General features: G+C 50.9%; 8 protein-coding genes across 8 annotated transcripts; 3 read left to right on the top strand and 5 right to left on the bottom strand.

Annotated features, from left to right (window-relative positions):
* The first annotated feature begins 652 nt into the window (after positions 1-652).
* Positions 653-3,346, top strand: BO94DRAFT_137134 (phenylalanine--tRNA ligase subunit beta). The gene is made up of 9 exons (XM_025605702.1): positions 653-784; positions 840-880; positions 942-961; positions 1,020-1,096; positions 1,153-1,282; positions 1,339-1,605; positions 1,661-1,902; positions 1,959-2,767; positions 2,829-3,346. Exons 1-9 carry the CDS (start codon positions 732-734, stop codon positions 2,990-2,992), a joined length of 1,803 nt encoding a protein of 600 aa, XP_025472571.1. The 5' UTR covers positions 653-731; the 3' UTR covers positions 2,993-3,346.
* A 554-nt stretch (positions 3,347-3,900) lies between these two features.
* BO94DRAFT_530540 (40S ribosomal uS3 domain-containing protein) lies at positions 3,901-4,940 on the bottom strand. Its single transcript, XM_025610695.1, has 2 exons — positions 4,767-4,940; positions 3,901-4,546 (listed from the first exon to the last, which is right to left on the bottom strand). Exons 1-2 carry the CDS (start codon positions 4,918-4,920, stop codon positions 4,155-4,157), a joined length of 546 nt encoding a protein of 181 aa, XP_025472570.1. The 5' UTR covers positions 4,921-4,940; the 3' UTR covers positions 3,901-4,154.
* Positions 4,941-5,591: 651 nt separating this feature from the next.
* Positions 5,592-7,925, bottom strand: BO94DRAFT_580968 (phosphatidylinositol-3-phosphatase YMR1; the record flags this gene model as incomplete). Its single annotated transcript, XM_025615359.1, has 3 exons — positions 5,592-7,346; positions 7,402-7,767; positions 7,845-7,925. 3 exons carry the CDS (start codon positions 7,923-7,925, stop codon positions 5,592-5,594), a joined length of 2,202 nt encoding a protein of 733 aa, XP_025472569.1.
* A 377-nt stretch (positions 7,926-8,302) lies between these two features.
* On the top strand, positions 8,303-10,144 carry BO94DRAFT_530538 (uncharacterized protein). The gene is made up of 2 exons (XM_025610694.1): positions 8,303-8,870; positions 8,953-10,144. Exons 1-2 carry the CDS (start codon positions 8,704-8,706, stop codon positions 9,911-9,913), a joined length of 1,128 nt encoding a protein of 375 aa, XP_025472568.1. The 5' UTR covers positions 8,303-8,703; the 3' UTR covers positions 9,914-10,144.
* Positions 10,074-12,585, bottom strand: BO94DRAFT_136889 (putative respiratory complex assembly protein Rmp1). Its single transcript, XM_025605700.1, has one exon. The coding sequence runs from the start codon at positions 12,539-12,541 to the stop codon at positions 10,235-10,237; it is 2,307 nt and encodes a 768-aa protein (XP_025472567.1). The 5' UTR covers positions 12,542-12,585; the 3' UTR covers positions 10,074-10,234.
* A 10-nt stretch (positions 12,586-12,595) lies between these two features.
* On the bottom strand, positions 12,596-14,409 carry BO94DRAFT_620180 (N-terminal C2 domain-containing protein). The gene is made up of 5 exons (XM_025616912.1): positions 14,127-14,409; positions 14,015-14,031; positions 13,935-13,958; positions 13,463-13,875; positions 12,596-13,395 (listed from the first exon to the last, which is right to left on the bottom strand). The coding sequence occupies exons 1-5, from the start codon at positions 14,137-14,139 to the stop codon at positions 12,816-12,818; spliced, it is 1,047 nt and encodes a 348-aa protein (XP_025472566.1). The 5' UTR covers positions 14,140-14,409; the 3' UTR covers positions 12,596-12,815.
* Positions 14,410-14,527: 118 nt separating this feature from the next.
* On the top strand, positions 14,528-15,277 carry BO94DRAFT_136856 (uncharacterized protein). The gene has a single exon (XM_025605699.1). The coding sequence runs from the start codon at positions 14,695-14,697 to the stop codon at positions 15,106-15,108; it is 414 nt and encodes a 137-aa protein (XP_025472565.1). The 5' UTR covers positions 14,528-14,694; the 3' UTR covers positions 15,109-15,277.
* A 471-nt stretch (positions 15,278-15,748) lies between these two features.
* BO94DRAFT_541899 (uncharacterized protein) lies at positions 15,749-18,046 on the bottom strand (the record flags this gene model as incomplete). Its single annotated transcript, XM_025613068.1, has 2 exons — positions 15,749-15,787; positions 15,842-18,046. 2 exons carry the CDS (start codon positions 18,044-18,046, stop codon positions 15,749-15,751), a joined length of 2,244 nt encoding a protein of 747 aa, XP_025472564.1.
* Between the last annotated feature and the right edge of the window lie 5,237 nt (positions 18,047-23,283).

Genomic DNA, 23,283 nt, shown 5'->3' with positions numbered 1-23,283 from the left:
GGGGCGTGGTGGGAGAAGAAGAGATAGAGGTCAGTGAGAACCCCGGAGCGAGGTTTCGTGGGGTTTGGGCCGCCGCAGGACACTTGAGCAACAACAGCAGCGAGAGCATCATACCTCAACAATTGGACCGGGACTAGATAGTTATGGTCCAACCTTAGACAATCGTGAAAATCAAGATACCCCCGTATGGAATGTGTGGGGGATTCAAAGAAGATCTTGCAAAAGGGGATATCAAGCTGATCTGTGGGCGGCACTTGAGGGGGGGGGGAGATTGCGAAGGTGACGGGATGGGCTGCTGGAGGTTACTTTCGACTTGGAGGCATTCTGTGGCTGGTGAGGAGAGCGCAAGCAGGCGGTGTACTGTCCCGTACGGGAGTCCGAGTCCGGTGAGGTCAGGGCCGCACTCAAGGAAGACAGACTCAAGGAGAAGGAGGGGTGATGGCCTGTGGCGGTGCATCCCAGTGGCTTGGCCGACGCCGCCTGGAAAGAGGGTCAAGCCCCAACAGGGAACAAAAGACTTTATGACTACGACTACGGCGACTTACCCAAACGGTGGCAGACAGTCCGACTGAATTCCGCGCTCCTCTTGTTCGTCCTTTCTACCGTTGAACTCTTGCCGTCCAGGTCGTGGTGGACCCTACGCAGACAATTCCTAGTGCCCGGAAGTCTGTTGAATTCTCGTTCGCTGGCTTTTCTTGTTACCCTGTCTTGACTCACCCCCCGCTATCACCATGCCTACTATCTCCGTCGACAAGGAGGCGCTTTTCAAGGCGCTCGGCCGGGAGTATGCGCATCAAACCACCCTGGAGTCCGTCATCTATACTGACCACGCGCTTTAGCTATACCACCGAGGAGTTTGACGAGCTATGCTTCGAATTCGGTACGTCGGACATTCTGAACCGGGTTTGGCGGGGCAATGCGCTGACAGCTGCTCTGAACAGGAATTGAACTCGACGAAGATGTAAAATTTCCCCCCACCTACCTGGCCCCCTGCGAGCCACAGTGTTGACGAGGTTTAGACCACCAACTCCGACAGACCCATCGTGAACGGAAAGCAGGAGCCCCCGCAGCTCAAGATTGAGATCCCCGCCAACCGGTACGCACCCGCGATGTGTTTGATGGTTTAGAGTTCATATATTGAGTGATTTGCAGCTATGATCTGTTGTGCTTTGAGGGTATCTCCCTCATGCTCAACATCTTCCTTGGCCGCCAGCCTATCCCCAACTACAAGCTGGCCGAGCCCGCCAATGGAGAAATTCAGACGATTATCGTGAAGGAGGATGTGAGTCATGACCAAGAGTTTGGCTCGACATAACGGGGACTAATACTATGGAATAGACCATGAAAATCCGTCCTCTCGTCTCCGGTGCTATTCTCCGCAATGTGAAGTTCGACCAAGCGCGTTACGAATCCTTCATCGCCCTGCAAGATAAGCTCCACCAGAACCTCGCCAGGCAAAGAACCCTCGTTTCGATCGGTACCCACGACTTGGACACCATCCAGGGACCCTTCACATATGAGGCACTTCCTCCCAAGGACATTAAGTTTGTCCCACTCAACCAGACCAAGGAAATGAATGGCGAGGAGTTGATGGCTTTCTACGAGGTATGACTATATATGCGCGATCTGACGAACGAACCGGGTCCTTACTTTTTAACAGAAAGACAAGCATTTGGGCAAGTACCTCCACATCATCCGCGACTCCCCAGTCTACCCGGTGATCTACGACTCGAAGAGGACCGTCTGCTCTCTCCCCCCCATCATCAACGGTGACCACTCGAAGATCACCCTGGACACTAAGAATATCTTCATCGAGATTACTGCGCTTGATAAGACTAAGCTCGAGATCGTGAACCGTATCATGGTTTCCATGTTCTCCCAGTACACCTCTGAGCCATTCACGTAGGCGCCCTTTCTTATGGTCACTGGGATTCAGCTCGTACTTACTGGACAAATAGGATTGAGCCTGTCAAGGTGATCTCTGAGCACAACAACGAGACCAGAATCGTGCCGGACATTGCTCCCCGTACGGCGCAGGCCGAGGTCTCTTACATCAACCAGTGTTGTGGACTGGAGCTCTCTCCCGAAGAGATCAGCACTCTTCTGAAGAAGATGGCTTACGATGCGAAGCCCTCCACTACGAACCCCGACTTGATCGATGTTTTTGTTCCTCCAACCAGAGCCGATGTGCTCCACCAAGCAGATATCATGGAGGACGTTGCCATTGCCTACGGCTTCAACTCGCTCCCCCGGTCTTTCCCCAGCAAGTCTGGTACTGTTGCCCAGCCTCTCCCCATCAACAAGCTCACCGATATTGTGCGCACGGAGGCCGCAATGGCAGGCTGGTCTGAGGTGCTGCCACTGATCTTGTGCTCGCACGACGAGAACTTCGCTTGGCTCAACCGCAAGGATGACGGAAACACTGCTGTCAAGCTGGCCAACCCCAAGACCACTGAATTCCAGGTTGTCCGCACGAGCTTGCTGCCTGGTCTGCTTAAGACCATCCGCGAGAACAAGCACCATGCCGTGCCCATGAAGATCTTCGAGGTCAGCGACGTTGCTTTTAAGGACATGTCTCTGGAGCGCAAGAGCCGCAACGAGAGACACTTTGCCGCTGCCTGGTACGGCAAGACGAGTGGATTCGAGGTTGTGCACGGTCTTCTGGACCGCGTCATGGCCATGCTCAAGAGTGCCTTCATGACCGGCGAGGAGGGCCTTGAGAACTCGGCTATGAGTGATTCTCAGTACTGGATCGAGGAGCTCGATGGTAAGCCACTGGGACCAGACCTTGAGAATGCCATTTTAAGCTTGCTAACTGGATGCCTCAGAACCCACATACTTCCCCGGCCACGCCGCTTCCGTTCACGTGCGCATAGCCGGCAAGGACCACGTGATCGGTGCCTTCGGTATCTTGCACCCGACGGTGCTGGAGAACTACGAGTTGAAGTACCCCGTCAGCACCCTGGAGATCAACATCGAAGCTTTCCTCTGAGCGACGACGGAAGATCAATGCAAGGACATGCGTAGACGATAGATGTTTATAGAAAATAGCCGATGCCATGATTGATTATTACCCAAGTTAGCAAGAGGATACAATCAAAAGCAAAAAAGAATTTTGAGACTCATGACCGTTCCCTTGAAAACATATCTCAAGATGACTTGCTCTTCACTACGGCCCATAGGCCCTTCCAGCCCAAACTACAGAAGGCAACAGTTACGTAGATACCCCAACAACTTCTTTAAGTGATCATGAATGCATATCCCTTTTTTTTGCTAGACCAAACGATTTTTTCTTCGTACGCCGATCGTTCCAATTCCTTTGAACCCTGCCCATATTTCTCATTCCACATCCGTAAGACGTGACTATACCTGACGCATTCTTCAGAACCCCCAATGTCATGGTATCGGACATCACTTGGTATCTCATGGGATGTTGTTCCTACCTAGATATTTCACTAGGAATGGGAAACCCTTCGAGGAGAAAGCTGAACTTTGCCGTTCAACAATTCGCCGCATTGGGGAGATAAGAGGGAGAGAGAGTAGGGGGGATTGAGGGAAAGAAGAGGAGAGAAAATAAACAGCTTTTTTGGAAGAGGATCATAGTTGTTTATTTGTTGCGTCAGGTAAGAGATATAAGGTTAGGATAGGACGGACAGAGGATGGAAGAAAAAAGAGCAGGGCCTAAGAAAAGAAACCATTTTACTCCTGGGTGAAAGCCTCGGCAGGGGCACCCTCCTGGGTCTCGGCGGCCTGCTGCTCGGCAAGACGCTGCTGCTCGGCGGCCTGCTGAGCGGCGAGGGCCTTGGCACCGTAGTCCTGGCTGACGGGCTGGAGGATGGGCTGCTCCTCCTTGGGCTCGATGATGGTGACGGCATCGGGAAGAGTCTTCTGGGGGCCGGCCTTGCCCTCGGGGTCGGAACCACGCATGATCTTAACCTTGATACCGAGGACACCCTGGCGGAGGAGAACGTGGCGGGTGGCGCTGTCGATGAACTCCTTGGCGGGCTGACCGGAGTGGATCATGAAACCGTCCTGTTCGAGAATTAAGTCAGTCCTCAGATTCTTATTCCATGATCGTGTTGATTTCCCCGAGTGGTTGAACCGGTCCGTCAGTCGCTTCGTTGATCGCAGATTTTGTAGTTATTGAATGCTTCTCAAATCCACCACAGATTCGGAACCGATTCGACCATTCGAGATGTGTTGGAAAAGGCTGGGTTTCGATAAAAACGTACAGTGAACTTCATGGACTTGGCACGGGCAGCACGGAGCTTTCCGGAAACGACAACCTCGCAACCCTTGGCACCGCTCTCCATGATGAAACGGAGAACACCGTAGCAGGCTCTGCGGACGGCGAGACCATTGAGGAGCTTGTAACGGAGGGACTCGCACTGAGCGACGGCGGACAGACCGCGGTTCTGGACCTTGGCGGCATAGAGGGAAACGGAGTTCTCGGGGAACTTGAAGCGCTTCTGGATGAGGGAGGTGAGCTCGCGGATGCGGCGGCCCTGCTCACCGAGAACCTCCTGGGTGTGGGTGGCACGGATGACTGCAAAAAAGAAAGCATCCGTTAGCAACTGGCACGTTTTTCCATCTTTTTTATATTCAATCCATTCCAGTTGTTGATCGCCAGCCCATCCCTGCAATTGCTTCCTCCTCGTATATAAAATTTTCCTTTTCGACGATCTTCATTTTCCATTTCCGGCCTTCGGCTTCCACAACACACTGGGTCTAGGATGATGAAACGCAAAATAAATCGGGCGACGTACTGATGTCGGTCACGGTGGGAGTGACACGGACTTCGACGCCGGAGTATCCCTCCTCAGCCAGCTCGCGCTGGAAGAACTCGTTCAACTCAGCATAGAAGACACCGTCGGCGACGAACTTGCGGCGCTTCGAAATAGCTCCCTGGACAGCGGCCATTGTTGCGTTTCTGCTGGGGGATTTGAACTGGCGAGGAAACGGCGGTTAGGGGATGTCGTTCGAGGGCGAAATGGGCGGCGGCGGTCAAGTCAGTTTTGAGAAGTCCGGCGTTAGTGGGGGGTTTTTGCCATTAGGGCTTCTGCTGGCGGTTCTGGGCTAGGGCTCAACCTCGCTTGCTGCTGCGCGGGCACCTTCCCCCTTCGGGCCCGCCAAGACCCCTTAGCTTGCCAGCTCGGTCGCTCTCCGCCTGACCTTTCAGGCCCTCAGGCACGGTCCCGTCCCGTTCTTACGGTTCCCAGCTCGTCTATCTAGTGCCCCATGGGACAAGTTCCTCCTCGCGATATCTATCCGTTGCAACAGGCGCCGGCTAACCCAAACGCGACCACAGACTGGAGCGGACTTGCAAACCCATCATATCCCAATCCAGCATCCGGACTGCTAGTGCTGGACCTCATTCTTGTATTCATGCAATCGTAGTTTGACGGTAAACTGTACTCTACTCCCCCACCCGGGGAGAAATGCAGCGTCAAACATAAGAACAACAGGCAGACACGCATAGATGACACGCATATTCACGTTCCCTCTGGGCCTATCCAGACCATCCTCCACCAGGCCACCGTAGATACATCGATTTGTATGCACACTTTCATAGAATGTTTTCTCGAGGCGGATCATTGCATCTCAACTTCCATCTGATTCAAGCTCTTAGCGTCCGGGCTGTCATCTTTACTCCTAGTAAAAGCGAGACTTGAAATCCCCGCAGTTACTGCTGCCATTCCAGCTGAGGCCGCATTGAGGGTGTCTTTGCCAGACGATCCAGCGCCGAGAGCATGATTAGCGGTTTCAATGCCGGTCAAGACTGGCGACGGTTCGGCACTAGTGGTATCGCGACCAGCAGGTGGCCGAGAACCAGATGACCGCACACCATTCATCTCCGCATCGGTTCGACCGAAGGCTTCACTCCACCACCTCACCTCATTGATTCGAGGAAAGATAAGCCGCTCTTTTCCACGCTTGTGGTCGTCGATCTGAGAGTCGTACTGTGGGTTGGAGAACTGCTCCCTCCGCGCCAGGAAGTAGTCCCATACGCTTCGAGTTCGTTCCTTCGCGCTCCAGTCCACACGCTCCTTCTCGCTATTGAAGAGGAACGTGCCGTACTGACACGAGTAAAGATGGTACAATAGTCGACGCAGGAAACGTTCGTTGAACTCAAATCGCGTTGGGTACTGGTGTAGCAATTGATACGTCGCATCGAGGAATTGGTGAAAGACGGGACTAGTCTCCTTCACCTTGGTCACCTCCATTTCAGCGGCAGCTGTCCTGGGTATCGAGCTGGCTTTCTTCATGTTCTCCGCGTCATAGTTCTGCATCTCTCCATCCGATTCGCCAAGGGAGTCGCGACTGGTGTTTTCTCGGTTGAAGAAGCCTTTGGCGCTCAGGAATGCATTTTCGATGGCTCTGCCTGCACCGCCTCCTTCACCAAATCCACGGTTAGAATCTCCCCCGATGCGCTCGTTCTCTATCTGAAACCATTTTTCGCTGTTCAGATGGCCCGACCTGTGCCGAAACATGTGCCCAAAGGAGAGCCAGTCCTTTTCCACCAAAACCATGAAACCTTCCATCGTTCGATAGTAAGGGTCGAGACAGATCTGACTCAATGCGCTTAACTGACTTGTTCGATCCCATCCATCTGAGCAGTGGATCAAGACGTGCGAATGCTGAAGCCCAACCTGCCGAGCGATCAACCGAGCACCATCCAGGATGCCAGAGATGTGTTTCAACCAGCCACTCCGTGCAAGCTGATCTTTGCTTGGACCTAGTGGGATGACATCGGAGTCTTTCAATGCGTCAATCACCTTGTTCAAAGAATCTCTCATCACGTGAATATTGTCAATGCCAAGGTAAGCCTTAGTAGCAAATTTATAGTTGTCCATGTTCTCCGACCCAAGACCAACAGCCTGCATGGCAAAGGCGTTAACAGTGGGTCGGGCATCAACAATCAAATTGTGCTGCTGAGCGCCGTATATTTGAGGCCGTTCTTCCGGATCCCCAGGAAACGATGTCAGCATCTCGTCTTCAAAGTCCTCAGGGACCGTCAGATCAGCCAGCATGTGACTGCGTGGAGCATTTTCTTGTGACGTATGTGATGATTCAAGGCCAAACCCAGATGGGATAAAGCTGGCGAGCGGTCTCTCTGAACGAGAGGTCGAGAAAATGGCTGCCAGTAAAGTTTCATCCTGGATGCTTCGGTTCTGACGCACGCCCACAAGGGGCTGCGAGCTTCTTGTTATGGAGCAGTTGTTTACGGGATGGAGATACGTCAACACCGGTACTCTCGCTCTAGACCGATACTTCCCAGCGTGATTCAGTGTGTTGTCTGAGATGGCCGAGGGCACGGGGAGAAGAGCAGGGTAGGTTGCAGAAAACTGGAAGGGGGCAGTCAATACCACAATTCACACATTTGTATTTGTAGACATTTACCCCATAGTCTGTGTTCAGCTGAGATATACGCCAGCCCGAGCCATCCCGGTCGACACCTTGTCTAATCCACTCCTTTCTCGGATCATACAGATCCCAGCCATTGAATTTCTGCTCTGGAGGAGGGGGCCGATATGTGAAGGCGTAGAGCTTATCGATCCGTCCCACCTTGCAAGTCCAGCACTTGATGGTTTCATAGACATCACGCGCCTTGTTCTCAGTGGTGAAGTAGAAGCAGACAAATGTAAAATCACGACAACGGATGCGAATTGAGGACGGCTGGCGGGCTGCGGAAGGCGTGGGACGACAAGTACAGAAAGAGATGATGGGGTATGTGATCCAGAGCTCCTTGGGCCGGGCAGCAGGAGCCTGTGGTTGGGTTGTGTCGGTTGACGGGGGATGTGGGAGAAAATAATATGATGAGGGGTGAGGTGGAGTGTGCCGACCACCTGTTCGCCTCGGCGCGCCAAGGTCACATCTTCAACCTGATCCCCAGAGAAAGCCATTAGTCGGGGTTCCAAAGTCATGCTCCAAGCCGCGATTGAGGCACCAATCTACTAGACTGACCTTAGCGACCCGTGTTCTCTCCATGCCTTGCCTGTTACTGTATCCGCATCAGCTTCATGACTGGGCGCATTGATGAGACCTTAGAACAGCAGTACGGTCGGGAACTGCTATAGCTTTAGACTGGGGGAACTGGAATACTAGAAGGGGAATGCGGAGACAATAATATAAACTAACCTGCCAACCACATATAAATAGAGGGGGGGCGAGGCTTTAGGGAACGAAGGATGACAGGCAACATTTTCAGCTGCACGGACACCCGGCCAAATGCGGAGCCCCTCGCTAGCCCAAAATGATGGACTCGAACCGGCAACTACGTCAAGTCGTTAACCTTGTTTGACTTGCTTTCTCCCCAGCACGCACCCGTTATTAATTCTACCATGTTTCAACAAAGAAAGTTCTAATATTTTCTTTCCTTCTAGTAGCCGTACGTGGCACCAGTTACTTAGCGCTATAAAGAGAGGGTTTTCACTGTTACTTGCAAGGAATCTCCGCTTTAGGAAACTCATCTGATCTGGTGAGGTCAAGTGCTGCCGGCCAATTCAGACTCGAATGACATTATCGTGCAGCTGGCGATCCCATGCTTTTCATCTGACCGCCTCATATGTTACTTATTTATCATTATTTTTGAATCACACCCCAAATCATCCTCAGTCTTCGTCTCTATAGACATCCTAGCCAAACTAACCAGCAGCAAACCCCGATTCTAACCGAAGAGACCTTCACTTTCCCGGTCTTGACATGTCAGAACTATATTGCCCCCTTCCTCCCAGGGATCAGGACATACTCCGTTTCCGAAGTCAATATGGAGCGAACTTGGGGTCCGTCTTTGTTCTTGGCCCTCAGCTGAGCAATAGCATACCACGGGAAGATCCAGCCGGGTCAAGTGAGTTACAGTTCCTCAAAAAGTGGGTACTAGAATCAACTCAACTCTCCCTTTGGTGGGTATTATTTCCCTACAGATACTGAATGATCTTCCGGCACAATTAGGTCGATAGCCTCCAACGGACTCGAAGAAACAAGGCGGAAGTGGGAAACCCACTGGCTATCAGCTTTATCCGATGACGATCTCATTTGGCTCAAAGATGTAGCAAAATGCAGAACTCTTCGCTTACCACTAAGTTTTTACTCCCTTGGGCCTCTGTTCTGCCTAGGGACAGCGTTCGAAGGGGAGCCATCACAGGTGTATCACAGTTGCTGGAATATCGTGAAGCATCTAATCGAAAAATGTCGGTATCACGGTATCGGGATTCTCATTGACTTCCACACTAGCTCCAGTGGCATTAATCTCTGTGCCAATGCAGAGAATCGGACAGTAGCTAGGGACTGTGTCGCCTTCCTAGCACAGGAGGTAACATTTCATGGAATGTCTGGGGTAGTTGGACTTTCGATATCCTCTGGGTGTGAAAGTGCCTCAGACATGTGTGAATGCTATGACGAGGTTCTAAAGATAGCCAGGGCGATTGATCAATCCTTGCTTATATATATCGACGACGGTCAAGAAAAAAGTAAACAACAAGTCTTCGGAGGCTGCAAAAGCGCCATTCCTCAGTTCAGGGCAGATTTTCTGAACGGTACCGTCCAAATGCCCAGCTGCTTGACGATACCCCAAGCACACGTCCGTGAAAAGACCAAACAAGCCACAGCCGAACAATCGCACTTCCGAGAAAAGGCCTCGTCACAGACTACAAGCTCTTGGAGCCCCCATCAACGCCAAAGCTTTACTCATGGCTGGGACTTGGGGTACAGTGATGCATTGCGGTTCTTTGGCGCTGCTATCCAGGGCATTTTACCTCCTCGAGATGGTGCAGACAAGATCAGTGCCTTAGAGCCGTGGATTGGTCAGCGCAAAAGAGACATCCAGCCAGCACAACTCGATGAAGATCCTTCGGCGTGGGAAGATGGTCTTCGGAGGGGAATTGACGATTTCTACAAGTTTGTGGGGATATGATGTCAGCCATTCGAGGGCTTCGCGAACCGGTAATATTAGAGGCCCCATAGTGTCTAGTACCACAGCCAAACACTACTAGTAGTGTGAAAAGCTTTCTGCTCCCGTATGGTACGTGTGAACTACAAATGGATGTTCTACCCTTAAATTGTATTTTCATTCTACCCTCAACAGGGAGCCGCCCATTTACATGCAACCACAACCAGACAACAACCATACACAGTAGAGACATGCCTTCCAAATATATTTTCATAGTATACATATATCATCAAATAAATCTATAAATACATGGCTCACAAATCGACTCCACCACAAACCCAATACTTAAATAGCGCCGGTACTATCCCAGCTCGCCTCCAAACGTCGAGCCTTATCCAACTCGAAAGCCAATGCACAAGCGGTCTTATAAAAAGTGTGGAAATTGTCTTTCAGTGCGTCACGGGACACGTCCGTCTCGGAGACAGACTCAGCCGATGCAGACTCGTCCTTTGCGGTGTCCATGTTCAAGAACAGGTCAGAGGTCTGGTAAGGGTTGAATGGACCGCTCTCGTAGAAAGCATAGTTGAGCTGCTGGCCGCGGAAATCGTACCGATGGATGCGTGTACCCCTGATATCGCTGACGGGGAGGAACATGTATTCTGTGGAGGTTGTATCCTGGCCCAGGATATCGCGGGGGAGTGTGACTTGTGTGAATGCGGGAAGGGGGAGTTCTCCGTCGCTCGTGATGGAGCGGGTGAAGAGGCCTCGGAGACATTCTTCCAGAGCTTTGAGGGAGAAGCTGTCTTGGGAGCTGGTGAGGAGCTCCCGGGTTAGTTTCCGGGTGAAGCGTAGATCGAGCCCGTTTTCTGGGAGGAGGTAGTCCACGTTGCTCTCGGCAAGGATTAGTTTTGCGCTGCGCATGGCGAGTTCTGGGTCCGGGTCATCGGGTCGGCGGTTGGTCTTTGCGGTGACTTCGAGCTCTAGCTGAGGGAAGACGTTGGCGTTGAGGGCCGATGGGACTAGTCGGATGCGGTGGGCTTGTTGGTGCTCGTCTACAGGCTGCGGGGCCAGCATGCGGAGGAATTGGGCCGCACGAGGGATGTCGGTGGTAAATGTCCTTGGGAGTGACATTTTGCCGAGTTGCGAGGCGTTCACCGAGCTCTCCTCGAAGAATGGCTTTCGCAAGAAAAGGCATTTGCCGACTGCTGCTGTTACCGATTCGTGGACATCAGCGCCGGTTTCTTGATTTGCATGATAAGTGACTGATTTTTGTCGAAGTAGCTTGAAAAGCTCGTCCGACAGGCGAGTTTGGTGATTATCGAAGAACTGTGTGTCCAACGGGCTTATCTCGGGAGCCTGAGTTGCCGGTGTGGCCCATCGGAACCATGCTTTTTGTCTATCGGGCCATGTCGTGTTGTTCTCGGGGTCAACATCGTGGACACTAGCTGGCTCGGTCGAGGGTACATAGGTGCTAAAAGGGACAGGAGGAGCATTTGCGCCGTAATATGCAAGATTGAGGGCCCTGCGCGCGTTGTCCGCATCCTGTTTGTTCTCAACCAGGTAGAAGATTCGGTTTGGCGTATGCGGTGTTGTTTGTTCGAAGGCTACTCTGTATGTTTTGGTCACCCATGAGAGGAAATCGGATGTGAAGATGCGATTGTTGACTTTTGTCCTCGTTTCGTCTGGTGGCAATTCAATGTCTTCCTGTCGAACCCTAGTGGTGGTATCGTGTATAATCTCAGAGATTGATTCACAGATACGCTGCCGTCCTGTAATCCTCACAAGCCCAAATGCATGCATGACATCAATGTTTGCCTCATGTAAGCTGGCTAATTCCTCGAAAGAAAAGTGCTGCGAGTTGAGGAGTAGAGATAATGCGGGCGTAGGCAGATGCATATCTAGTTGACCGACTTCATCAAGAACTCCGAGATGCCAGCAGTCACGGAGGATCCTTTCAGCAAGTAGGTGTTTTCCCATGAGAGCCTGCGATGGGGCGACTCTATCAGCGACACCTCTTCGAGAAGAAAGATCGCCTGTTTCTAGGAACTCTGAAATCCCGGGTGTCCATTGCGCAACTTTTGTCCCATCCTGATTCGAACTGTCTTCTCTCGTTTCTGATATGTAGTCCGATAATTGGCGATATGTAAAGGACGATTGGAGCTCATTTCGAAGGCCCTCCCAATCGGCAACGGTCAACTTGTGTTGGGGTTGTAAATTGTCACGTAAACTTTCGACACGGGTTTTCAACAGTTCGCTATCGACATAATTATCGTCGTTCTCTATTTCCCTCAAAAATAAAGGAAGAGCAGTCCTGTCAAAGATCTCCTTCGGTCCTTCTTTCGCTTTGCGCAATTGGCGGCGTTGTCGTTCCTGCACGACCACCACCTCACCAGGATTCCCGAGCGTGCTCACTGAGATTGGTACCTTCCTACCTCGGCTCCTTTTGTGTGGACGGCGTTGACGGGGGGGTCGATGAGCACGAGGGGGATGAGGCGACGGCAGCGGTGTGTCTTGGGCATCACTTTCGGTGGATTCGAACCGGATAGCGCCATTACGCCGGCGCAATGCGGAAGGGAGGAAGCTCGCTCTGCATTCTGGAAGCAGCCGGCAGCTCAGTAGACCTGCTGCGCTGTTGGAGGATCGAGACAGCATATGGAACGAGAAACAAAGCGCACCAGCCCGGAGTCTAGTAGAAAGACCGATGATGGAAAGTCGAAGCTCGAATTGATGCAATCTGGGATCTCTGCTAGTCCCAAAACGGTCTAGTCTAGATGCGGATCCATCTCGCAGCCGGAGCAATTAGATACAAAGTAGATATCGGCAGCCAGTCATGGAGCAACCAACCAAGCAGAGCGCAAATGTATAAGAAAGAGTCATAGGGGGTATTATACAGGGGAATGTCTAACGCCACAAGCACCACGCTAAATTACTCCTGGTTCATCACCTCCCAACTCCGCAAGTCCTCGCGCACATCGAACTCGGACAGTTCGAATTCCGAACTACGATTTTTCCAAGCCTTGCCTTTCGGGTTGTCGTACAGTTGCTGCTCAATGCTTCCGCCTTTCCTTGCATGGTCATTGGACGGGACAAATTCTGCCCCCTTAGCATCATTCCGAAAATGGTTGCTCGAAGAGCTTCGTGGCCGTCTTTCAAAGCTGGGAGGGGACAGTCGGTTGTCTGATAAAGCTTGCCTGGCACCTGCATTTCCGTGTGGTGACAGTCGATCGGCCTGGTGTTCGACGGTTTTCTCGGCGCGGCCATCAAGGCCATCGGCCCAGCTGATGCCTCCGGAGAATAATTCTTCGATCAGCTTATCCGCCGGTAAATCGTCCGCCCGCGAATTCCAAGAGGCGGCCAGAGTGCGGCGGTACATGTCTTGCATGTCTGTAACTTCGCGGCTCTGAGTGTTGATCGTCGGTAGCCGGCCCAGGTCATCGTGTTCTCCTTGTTCCGAGGATACAACCCCTGCGATTCCTCCAAAGACCATGGCTGATTTGAGAGGAGGCCTGAATATAATCAGCAACATGTTCTGTCAGTACGTCGCAGTTTCCTTTCCCATGGCATAAGACATACGTAATAAAATTCCGATCCCCTTCGACTTGACGTGTAGCTATCCCGACTTTGAGCGTGCTGTTTATTTTGCTATCTTGCATCAAGTATCTCCGTACGATGCCCTCGTCGTCGTCGCTCTTGTCCACATATTCGGACAGGTTGAGTCTTATCCTTCCCAGCAGATTTTTGTCATTGTTCCCTCCAGACGCAAATTCCTGGATAATCTCGAAGTATAGCTCGCATTCGTGGAGGGTCTGGTTTCGGTCAATGGTGAGCCTGACCTGCAGGACCTTTTCGTAGTTCCAGTATGCCCTATGGTCTACGATGACTGCCTTATCCGTATGGCCGTGGTGTTCAGTCGCACTGGATGACGGCAAGCGCCATTTGACGAATGCGGTACCGCTCACGAGTGGGACATTGTTGAGGTCGATGATCTAGAATGACATAGCAGTCAGTCGGTGCGTTACTTGCGATGAGATAAATGGGATCTCACTCTCAAGACCAACTCGAATCTAGGCTATATCTGCCATTGGCATCTTCAATACCTCCATCAATTGAGCGTGATCGACTTACTCTCCGGTTCTTAGGGACTAATGGATGCAGCATTAGCGCCAATGCCAGAAGACATGTCATTCAATTCGACGATCCGCTTTGCTTGATAGAATACGCATGGTGGGAGACATACCAAAGGCCTGCATGGTTAGCAAGCTCGAAGCCAACGGGATCGGTCCAGAGCCACTCGATTTTCATCTATTCGAGTGTCCGGGTAACTTGACGCTGTCTTGTGAGACGCTGCCGGTCGAGACCCTCGCCGACCCCCCACATCCGGAGCGAAGGCGGCGAGCTACCCCTGATGGCAGAACCTGACCGCCTATGCATCCGGAAATCAGCCTCCAGTACACGCCGCAGTCAAAGAATGCTGACAGGAATCTCCGCTCCTGACAGAGTGAGATTCAGTTATTGAAAGCTATCTGACTCATGCTGTTCAACACTCCCGAGTTATCACCGAGCACGTGAAAGAGAATCATTGACATGCGGAGCCGCGGGGAACTATTCCTAATCAGGTGACCAGCCATGGCGGTGAACCACCGAGATGGCAGTAATCGCGACTGACAAAATCCCATGAACAACAGCCAACACCTCGGTCAACAAACTGTGAGAAGTCACTACCTACTTGCTTAAACCGACCTGTCCAAGAAACATCTTCATTTACCTGCCCGGAGAACGCCCGCTTACAGCAAGCCTACATCAACATGGATCAGCAACTCCCTCTCTCCCCGCCTTCTGAACCGACGCCTTCTCCCACAGCCAAGCCGGTTCCGCTGGACTCCCCGATCCGCACCACGGCAATCCACGAACTGCTCCCTGAGATCCGTATACCGGGGGAGCCTCTTCCACCACACAAATACCATCCAGTTACTTGCATTCCTATCGATGAGGAGGAAGTACGCGCTCAGATTGAAAAGCTACGCCAGGAATTCCCATCCCCGGAGGCGGCGTTGAAGGCCCAAGAGCAAGTCGCAAGAGAACTGAAACAGAAGCTGCAAGACGCCGAGAAAAAACGCGAAGATGTTCAGAAAGCCATGGATAAGAAGATCAAGGAACGTAATACCGAAATGAAGGTCTTGTCGAAGTTCCAAGACAAGCCTTCGGCCATTGCATCTTAAGGTCCGTTTCGACTCAGAAGCTTTACAATATACCATACGAAGATTCTCAACCAGAGCGGCTTGCCAAATGGTCACGATTTTTCTCCTCGCCGGAAAATACTGCGATGATGCGAAGTGCCGTGCGACTGAGGAATGATCAAATTACCACATGGCGCTCAACGGGCTTGAGCACCCTGTTTCCGCCTGGCTCCGCTCTACGAAAGCCCATATCCGCTTGAATGGCACAGATAGCCATGCATTTTTGGATTCCCGCTCATGATACCTCTCCCGGATCCCTGGATAACAGGCATATATCCGCTTTTGCTGGACGGTGATGTTCTATTCATCCCGCAAAGCCTATGGACCGGTTGAGCTTATTGCTCTCTACAAGATTTTCGGCGTTCAGTACACCTTTATCATGTACAGCACATATAAGTTGTTCCTGTGATTATGGGCCAAGCCAGCTTAACGACTCGGCACGCGTTCTGAAATCTTGGACTATGGACCAGCTATAATTAAGACGTCATCTGTACCTGCACTGTATCGGCGGCACAGATCGCAAACATGGGATACACCAACATCGAAGCACATAATTACTTATAAGATTAAGTAGACACCTTGTCCATATCGTATGTCCATATTATTTTGCGGTTCAACGCTTTTACAGTGATCCTAAGACCTTGACCATAGCGGGAAGCAACTATGAACAGTCAGTTTCATTCTTAACATGGTGGCATTGGATCACAACACTTACCTCAGAAGCATCCTCAACAAGCACTTGTGTTTCATTAACAAACTTCGAGGTCAACAAATCGTTGGCGTTTCCAAGAAGGCCACCAACTGTTCCAAGCATTTCGGGACTGAGAATCGGTGCGATTTCACTGAGGATTGGCGAGACTTCGTCGATGAGATTGCTTGTTTCATTCACGAATTTAGGCGTCAGCAGATTCGCTGCATTTCCAAGAAGGTCTTTCACGTTGCTGAGGAGAGCAGGAGTAATGGCAGGTGACACATTATCGATCAGGCTCTGGGTTTCTTCAACGAATTTGGTGGTCAAGAGCTTGTTGGCATTTCCGAGAAGTTCGCCAACCTCACCCAGCATCTCCGGCGTGAGAACCGGCGAGATGTCATCAATCAGTCCTTGCGTCTCGTTGACAAACTTCGGTGTCAACAGGGAGTTCGCGTTGTCCAGCAGACCTGCGACTTCTGAGAGCAGGTGAGGCGTGATGACCGGCGAAAGATCACCGATCAACCCGCGGGTCTCCTTGACGAAATCGGTCGTCAGTAGGTCATTTGCACTGCCAACCAGTGAGTGGGTCTCGTCAACGAATCCTGTCGTTAACAAAGAGTTGGCATTGTTCAGGAGGCTGCCAACTTCCCCAAGAAGAGTGGGCGTCAAAATCGGGGCCACAGCGCCAATCAAGCCTTGAGTTTCATTCACGAATGCCGGTGTAAGGAGGGCGTTGGCATTGCCCAACAAGCCGGCAACTTCCACAAGAATGCCAGGTGTCAGAACAGGGGCAACTGCGCCGATCAAGCTCTGAGTCTCCTTCACGAAGTTGGCGGTCAACAGGCTATTGGCATTACCCAAGACCGATGTGACCTCCTTGAATAGCTCGGGAGTGAGTGCAGGTCCGACGGCCCCGATCAGTGATTGGGTTTCATTGACGAAGCTCGGCGTCAAGAGGCCGTTGGCGTTGCTAAGAACCGAGTTGACCTCCTTGAACAGCTGAGGTGTCAGAGCGGGCCCGACGGTCGCGATCAAAGATGTCGTTTCCTTGACGAAGTTGGCGGTCAACAAGCCATTGGCATTGGTCAGCAACGTGTTGACCTCCTTGACCAGCTCTGGTGTCAAGATAGGGCCAACTGCACTGATGAGCGACTTGGTCTCCTTAACAAATTCTGTAGTTAGGAGATTATTGGCATTGTTCAAGAGCGTGCCAACCATTCCAAGCATGTCTGGTGTCAATATAGGAGAGACAGATTGGATAAGCTCCTTTGTTTCTTTGACGAACTCAGCCGTCAACAAGTTGTTCGCATTGCCGATCAGGCCATTAACCTCCTTGACAAACTCAGCAGTCAACAGGTTGTTACCATTATCAAGCAATGTAGAGACCTTCTTGAACAGCTGGGGTGTGACAAGTGGACCAACCGAGCCGATCAATTGCTGGGTCTCGTTCACAAATGTCGGGGTCAACAGACTGTTTGCATTGTTCAGAAGACCAGTCAATTCGGTGATCAACTGGTTGTTGAGCAGGTTGTAAGCAGTGTCGAGCAGGGACTTCGTCTGGTCGGTGGTCTTATCATCGAAGAGGTATGCGAAGTGGTTGAAGAAAGACTCAACATTCTTCAAGAATGTCGGGGATGCAAGACCAAGGAGACCGCCAAGGCCATCGCCAATGTCCGTCAGCAGGTTTCCAGAAGAACTCGTGGCGGAAGACCCTGCATCCTGCGTAGAAGTGGCTGCCCGATCGAAGCCCGGTTGTGAAGGGGTTGCGGCAGCGCTGCTGCTTGCTCCAGCGTCCTGGCTGGAGCCACCACCCAGAAGACCGCCGACCAATCCTGATAGGAGATCTCCATGCGACTGTGTAGCGGTGTTTTGACTTGGTGCTTCTGCAGCCGCAGCCGTTTGCTGGCCGACGCTGGGGGTGGTTTGCTGATCAGCCCCCTGGGCCGATGGTTGCCGATTGGCGGCGTTCACGTTTTGCTGGCCGGCACTGGCATCCTTGTTCGGCTGTTGCTTGGTACCGGCCGTCTGTCCGGATGCCCCTGCTGCTGCTGCTGCGGCTGCGGCGGCGGCCGTTGCCTCCGCTGCTGGGGGTGTCTGTGCTGCAACATGTTCCTCTGGCGCGGGTCTCGCCTGCGTTGAGATACCCACAGATGAGGACACCGGAGCTGGAGTCGCCAGCGAGGTGCCGGAAAGCAAGAGGGCGGAAAGAAGTGCCGACGAGAAACGCATGCTGGAAGTGTGCTTTCCACCAGGGAATGCCAGCAGTTGACGACGGAACGGTCAGGGTCCAGATCCAAGCAGACTGCAGGGCTCCTTATATGTCTGCAGATACACGGGTACTACCCGGACTCTCCACATCGATCCAAATATCGAGGCATGACCGAGGGTTGTCCTGATCCCCACATGTGAAATGACTAGGACGTGCTGGGGCGTTTCGTCCTGGCCACACTACTGAGTTCTGACGGTCTGACGGGGGAAATTCCTCTTTGGTTCCTGGTCGAACGCGACAAAATCGTCCGCAGTGGAGCGTCCGATTACTACCTGAATTGGCTATCCCGGGGCCGTCCCAGAGGGACGTTTCCCTGGACTGACAGAAAAGACGGCTTCATTGGATCAATCTACGCCTGTCGGAGTGAACCGTGCATCTCATGCTGTGTTAGGGGTTCCTCGCCTTGTGGGGGCAAATGGATGGATGGGAAAGGGAATTGCGAGTTGCGCTTTGGATCACGGTTTGGCTCCGAATATGGGCTTATTTTTCCGCTCAAACATTCTGGTACCTCGGTGATCGACACCACGCCTATTACCTTGAGTCAAAGAACATCTGACAATAGCTGCCCTTGTGGTTACGGGGCTAGAACCCAGATAGTGATTGGACGTACCGTGGGAAGTAGACCTGGTTCCTGGATAAAAAGCGTGACTGGATGGCCCACTGCCGACAGACTTAGCCAATGATTGTTCACTTTAGTGAACAGGCTGTGCGTGATTTTCTACTAAGCCATCTATAGCAAATGTTCTTCGACCTTATCTTGCGGGGACGATGGAACGCCGATGGGGGCTTTCGGGTAGAAGGCGAGTCTCCAGTGATGGCTACCACCCGCTACTAGTCTCCGGGGAGCCCAACTGCAATGACCTCCATAGGCCCCAAACATCTTGATGTGGAGAGGTTGCATTTGGCACCCACAGAACAGCACAAGGAGTTGTCGCCGTGCTGTGAGATTCGGCGAGAGTGCTCGGTAGCATGTGAAGCAGCGATGTCTCAAGAAACTGCAGTCGGCAAGCGGGCAGGTTGGGCGATTTAGTCTCCCTTCGGACTCGATCTAATTTAGCTTCATGGTCGACGCGACCATCAAGCGGGGTTGGATCCATGGTTCCTCGACCACAGAAGGATTTTGTTTAGGCCGGGGAAGGATAAGGATGGCCGTTGTTACTTGTTAGAAGGGGCCACCCCAAAACCCCATGCCTCGGTCGCGAGTCATTCGCCTAAACGTCATTGCATGGGAGAGAATCCCCAATCAGCCAAAGTTCAATGCATCACGATTGCGGGTTATTCTCTGCATGTTGTGGTCCTCGCTCCACATGGTCGCGTTGCCGGTAACCTTCAGTAAACCCCCGAGTACTTCCCTGTCTCAATCTGAAAATATAGCTTCCCCCCTTCATATACGGAGCACTGTCTCATCCTGACATGTCGACAATATGATCCGAGAACCCAACCTTGTCATTGCTCATGGATCCAAAGATTGCGATCCACAGGGACACCATCCGCCACCTGACTGAATACTGCGATGTGAACATGAGACACCCGGGGTGGGGATGGATCACATCTCGAGCAGATCACCTCCCTACTGCAGTCTGCTACACTACACAGCACAGCACAGCACAGCAGACCTTACTCCTCATCTTCTACGCTAGTACAGACTACCTACAGAGCAAGGTGAAAGGGGCAAGTCACTTGACGGCTCGGGCCCTACTTTCTCGATCAGCAAGCAAGGACGATCTCCCCGCGTCCAACGTGCTACCTACATTTCTCTGCTTTGCCAGTGGAAATTTTATCACTGTGATAAATATAGACATTTTCTCTTCCCACGGAAGCAGTCAGGTACAAGAAGTCAAATGGCTACTATTATTATTTCTATCCTTATTGTTGGCCCAAATGGGTGATGTTCGTTGTTGAGGGAGGACCAAAAATCAGACCGGATATGCTTCCGCTTTAACGGCGGGCTGTTGGTGGGTGGCCCAAATAACGAGTTTCGTCGGGTAAATGATCTGCTGCTTAACCTTTGTTTCTTTTTCTCTTCCTCTTTTTTTCCTTTCTTAATCCTGCTGTTATCTTTGAAGCAGGGGCCATTATCCCATATGGCATGTTCCGTGCTGTTGATGGGAGATTCAGGGTTGGTTCTAGAATAGGCCTTTTCCTGAGGTCTGTAGATTAGGTTTATCTTAGATGAGTTGCTTGTCTTTCGGAATTCTGTTCCTGGGGATTTGAAATGGTCTGTGGGCAAGGCTTTTTATCTGTGTATTGCCTGGAACTGGTTAATGCACGTTTGGAAGGGAGGACTAAGATATTTAGGTGTTTCAGCCATGATCCTGATGGTGGACATGTCTGTATCTATCTATGGATAGGACTCCTGCCAGCTACGACATGCTCGAAGGGGTAGATACACTAATCTACCCTCGAAACACACTACCCGCAAGCGACACTTGATATCAGGAGAAGCTATCTGGTGCTTCAGACTGGTCCACCCTACCCAATCCTGTTCTCACTCGGACCACACGTCTATTTCAGCATTATCCTCGTCGAAAATTCGCTCACGGGATATACTATCTCCATCAGGGCATTCGCCTTTCTAATCCTAAGACCCATCATTGCTCGAGGCTTCAAACCCCTGCATATTCCCAGACACGCTGTTGTGCTATCATAAATGTCATTGCCCACGATGAGCCATTTAATCTCTCGATAAACTTGCTCCTACTACAAGTAGACGTCACGTCTCTATAGTCTATAGGTAGGCTAGGGGACTATATCGTACAACTTTCCTACCTCCAAGTTTCTTATAGCAATTATAAAATGCCTTCATACCAATATTGACAAGAGAATCATTATGATAAAGTTACAGGAACTCACCATATCACTTAATGAACCTACAAACGGCCACCCCCGAACGAACCATCAAACCTACCCTTCTACGTCCCTAACCAAATCCTCAACTGCTCAGATTATTACCACCAACATCAGCAGAATAAAAACAAGAAAGAAAAAGACCCATCCAGCCCCCACGATCTACAAACCCGAAACGCACAGCCGCATCCTAACCCTCCAAGCAAAAACCCAATCTTGAGCTTGAACTTACTAAAAAGGGTATATTGTCAGTAATTTTCGGAAAGAAAATAAGTGAAACATCTAACATACTTGGTGTATGTTGGTCCCATCAGGGTCCCAGGTTGCTTGGGGAAATGAAGTTCCATTCTTATCTTGACTGCTGGGGATTGAAATGGTTAATGCTCGTTGTTGCCGTATAGCTAATGGAACGGGGGTGCTTGTTTCAAATGGTACTGAAAGCTATATAGATCCTCGAGATACTATGAGGGATATTAGGATAGTGGGTCTGCACGAACTTTGTCTAGAGCTTGGTGGGGAATTAAGAAAGATAGAAAATAGTACTTCGAGTCATAGCTCCCTTTCTATAGTATATTGGTTGATACGGTTTGGATGCTGTTAGTTAAGGGGCCGTCTTGATTTCTGTGGAAGATGATATGACTGTTATACAGCCAAACATTTTCTATCGAGGTCGTATAACCTGCAGCTACATTTCTACGGTTATGATACGGACTTTTTGTTAGTCAGGGTCAAGATCCCATAAGATCTGATACCGTATCAGTCGAGTTAGATAGATATCTATTCACAAAATCGGACTTTTCGTTCTTTTCGACTGGGTCGTAGATATGGTTTAGATGATGGGCTCAAGAAGTGAGGGTCATATAGGCGTGTATGGACCCAGTGGTCATTGACATGAAGGGTTTTGGTGGCTACACCCAAGTTGCTCGGATTTGAATTGTAAAATTCAGGAAACAGTAACAACAACGAATATGTATCTAGATTACCTGACATAGAAAAGGGTCTACAACACGTGTCAAAGTTAAACTACATAGTAACATACATCAAAGATCTATCAAACTACCAATTAGCGTACTTTATTTCCTTTACATAATTGCGGTGATAGCAGCAGCAGTTGCTGTTTTCATTCTCAACCCTAATCTAGTCAACACTTACCAGTGGCCTGCTATGTTCTAAAGGGGCAAGTTATGCACAGACAGAACCGGAAACGCGATAATATGGTCTTGTTGCTACGCGCCTTCATCATCACAAGGATATTGCCTCGGCGACATGCATTTTTACCAATCCAAATTACTATGCTAGCTTTCCTAGTTTTCACAGTAGGTTGATAGTTGGTGGGTGTCTATTTGACTGGAAAGCCGTCATAGAACCAAAGTACCATGTGAGGTGTCGATGCATCCCAGATGATATCGTACAAAAAGAAGCAACAAGGACAGAGGGTCAGGTGACCAACCTTTCCACAGTACATGTGAAAGTTGACCAATCTAGCTCTCAATAAGATACACGTTCCAAGCCAGTAGGCTCCAAATCCTAGACTCTTTCTGGATAACCTGGTCCTGTCCCCTCACATGTCTCTAGCCGTGCGTCGAGAAATGAAGCACTGCATGATAATAACAGCAGTGGAAGCCTCAACATTCATTAGTGACGCAGCAGGCATTCTGCAAATGTCCCATGCATTTAATCGCGCAATGTCGTACAAACCCAACATACTTTTTGATGAATCTGACATCACAGGCGTTCCCAACAAGGTTGTGAGCAATCTCAATGCCACATTTGTGCCGGTCAGTGGAAGCCACAAAGCATACGCTGTGGTACATCAGGTTTCAACCTTTTCCCTGCCACTGCAGAGACAAACGGCAAGCTGGTCCTGGTATCCGTGCGTCTTCTGTTGGTGAACATCAAAAGAGGATTTGTGATACCTTCCGTTCGTGTGATACGCATCCTTCAGATCACTCTCGCCGATGCATCCACTACTCAAGTATAGTCTGCTATGGATTGGCCCACATGCCACGTTCAGACCGTTGCAATTAAGTGCTGACATCAGCTATTTTGCCCGAGATAGCAGACCACTGTTGGATGAGTGACATGAACCGGTGTGATGGGTCTAGCAGATGAAGGGTGTGGAGACGAGGGGAATCTATTTCGCAGCTGAGGGGGGTAAATAAAAGAGGTAAACAGTTACGTCAGTGAACAAATGCTGTCTCACATTGAAACTATCCAGACTACCAATCGCTCATTCTACACGAGGAATGCTTCCTACTTGGGATACCAGCATAAAGTGAGCTGCGCGGAAGTACGTGAGTCCAGACCATTCGGCCCAGCTATGACCCCTAGATCCGCGCACAAAGTACGC

This window comes from Aspergillus sclerotioniger (genome assembly GCF_003184525.1).
Source record: "Aspergillus sclerotioniger CBS 115572 chromosome Unknown BO94scaffold_2, whole genome shotgun sequence".
Lineage (NCBI taxonomy): Eukaryota > Fungi > Ascomycota > Eurotiomycetes > Eurotiales > Aspergillaceae > Aspergillus > Aspergillus sclerotioniger.
The sequence above is the reverse complement of the archived record's forward strand: the minus strand, read 5'-3'. Positions and strand labels throughout refer to the sequence as shown.

Bases quoted from the DNA above. Each gene is read 5' to 3' on its own strand.
- BO94DRAFT_137134 (XM_025605702.1), top strand. From the start codon at position 732: ATGCCTACTATCTCCGTCGACAAGGAGGCGCTTTTCAAGGCGCTCGGC. The intron at 1,903-1,958 runs GTAGGCGCCCTT...CTGGACAAATAG, and splicing joins TACACCTCTGAGCCATTCAC to GATTGAGCCTGTCAAGGTGA. The intron at 2,768-2,828 runs GTAAGCCACTGG...TGGATGCCTCAG, and splicing joins CTGGATCGAGGAGCTCGATG to AACCCACATACTTCCCCGGC.
- BO94DRAFT_530540 (XM_025610695.1), bottom strand. From the start codon at position 4,920: ATGGCCGCTGTCCAGGGAGCTATTTCGAAGCGCCGCAAGTTCGTCGCC. The intron at 4,547-4,766 runs GTACGTCGCCCG...TCTTTTTTGCAG, and splicing joins TCCCACCGTGACCGACATCA to TCATCCGTGCCACCCACACC.
- BO94DRAFT_530538 (XM_025610694.1), top strand. From the start codon at position 8,704: ATGTCAGAACTATATTGCCCCCTTCCTCCCAGGGATCAGGACATACTC. The intron at 8,871-8,952 runs GTGGGTACTAGA...CGGCACAATTAG, and splicing joins GAGTTACAGTTCCTCAAAAA to GTCGATAGCCTCCAACGGAC.
- BO94DRAFT_136889 (XM_025605700.1), bottom strand. From the start codon at position 12,541: ATGCTGTCTCGATCCTCCAACAGCGCAGCAGGTCTACTGAGCTGCCGG.
- BO94DRAFT_620180 (XM_025616912.1), bottom strand. The intron at 13,876-13,934 runs GTGAGATCCCAT...ATGTCATTCTAG, and splicing joins GATTCGAGTTGGTCTTGAGA to ATCATCGACCTCAACAATGT. The intron at 13,396-13,462 runs GTATGTCTTATG...GATTATATTCAG, and splicing joins GGGGATCGGAATTTTATTAC to GCCTCCTCTCAAATCAGCCA.
- BO94DRAFT_136856 (XM_025605699.1), top strand. From the start codon at position 14,695: ATGGATCAGCAACTCCCTCTCTCCCCGCCTTCTGAACCGACGCCTTCT.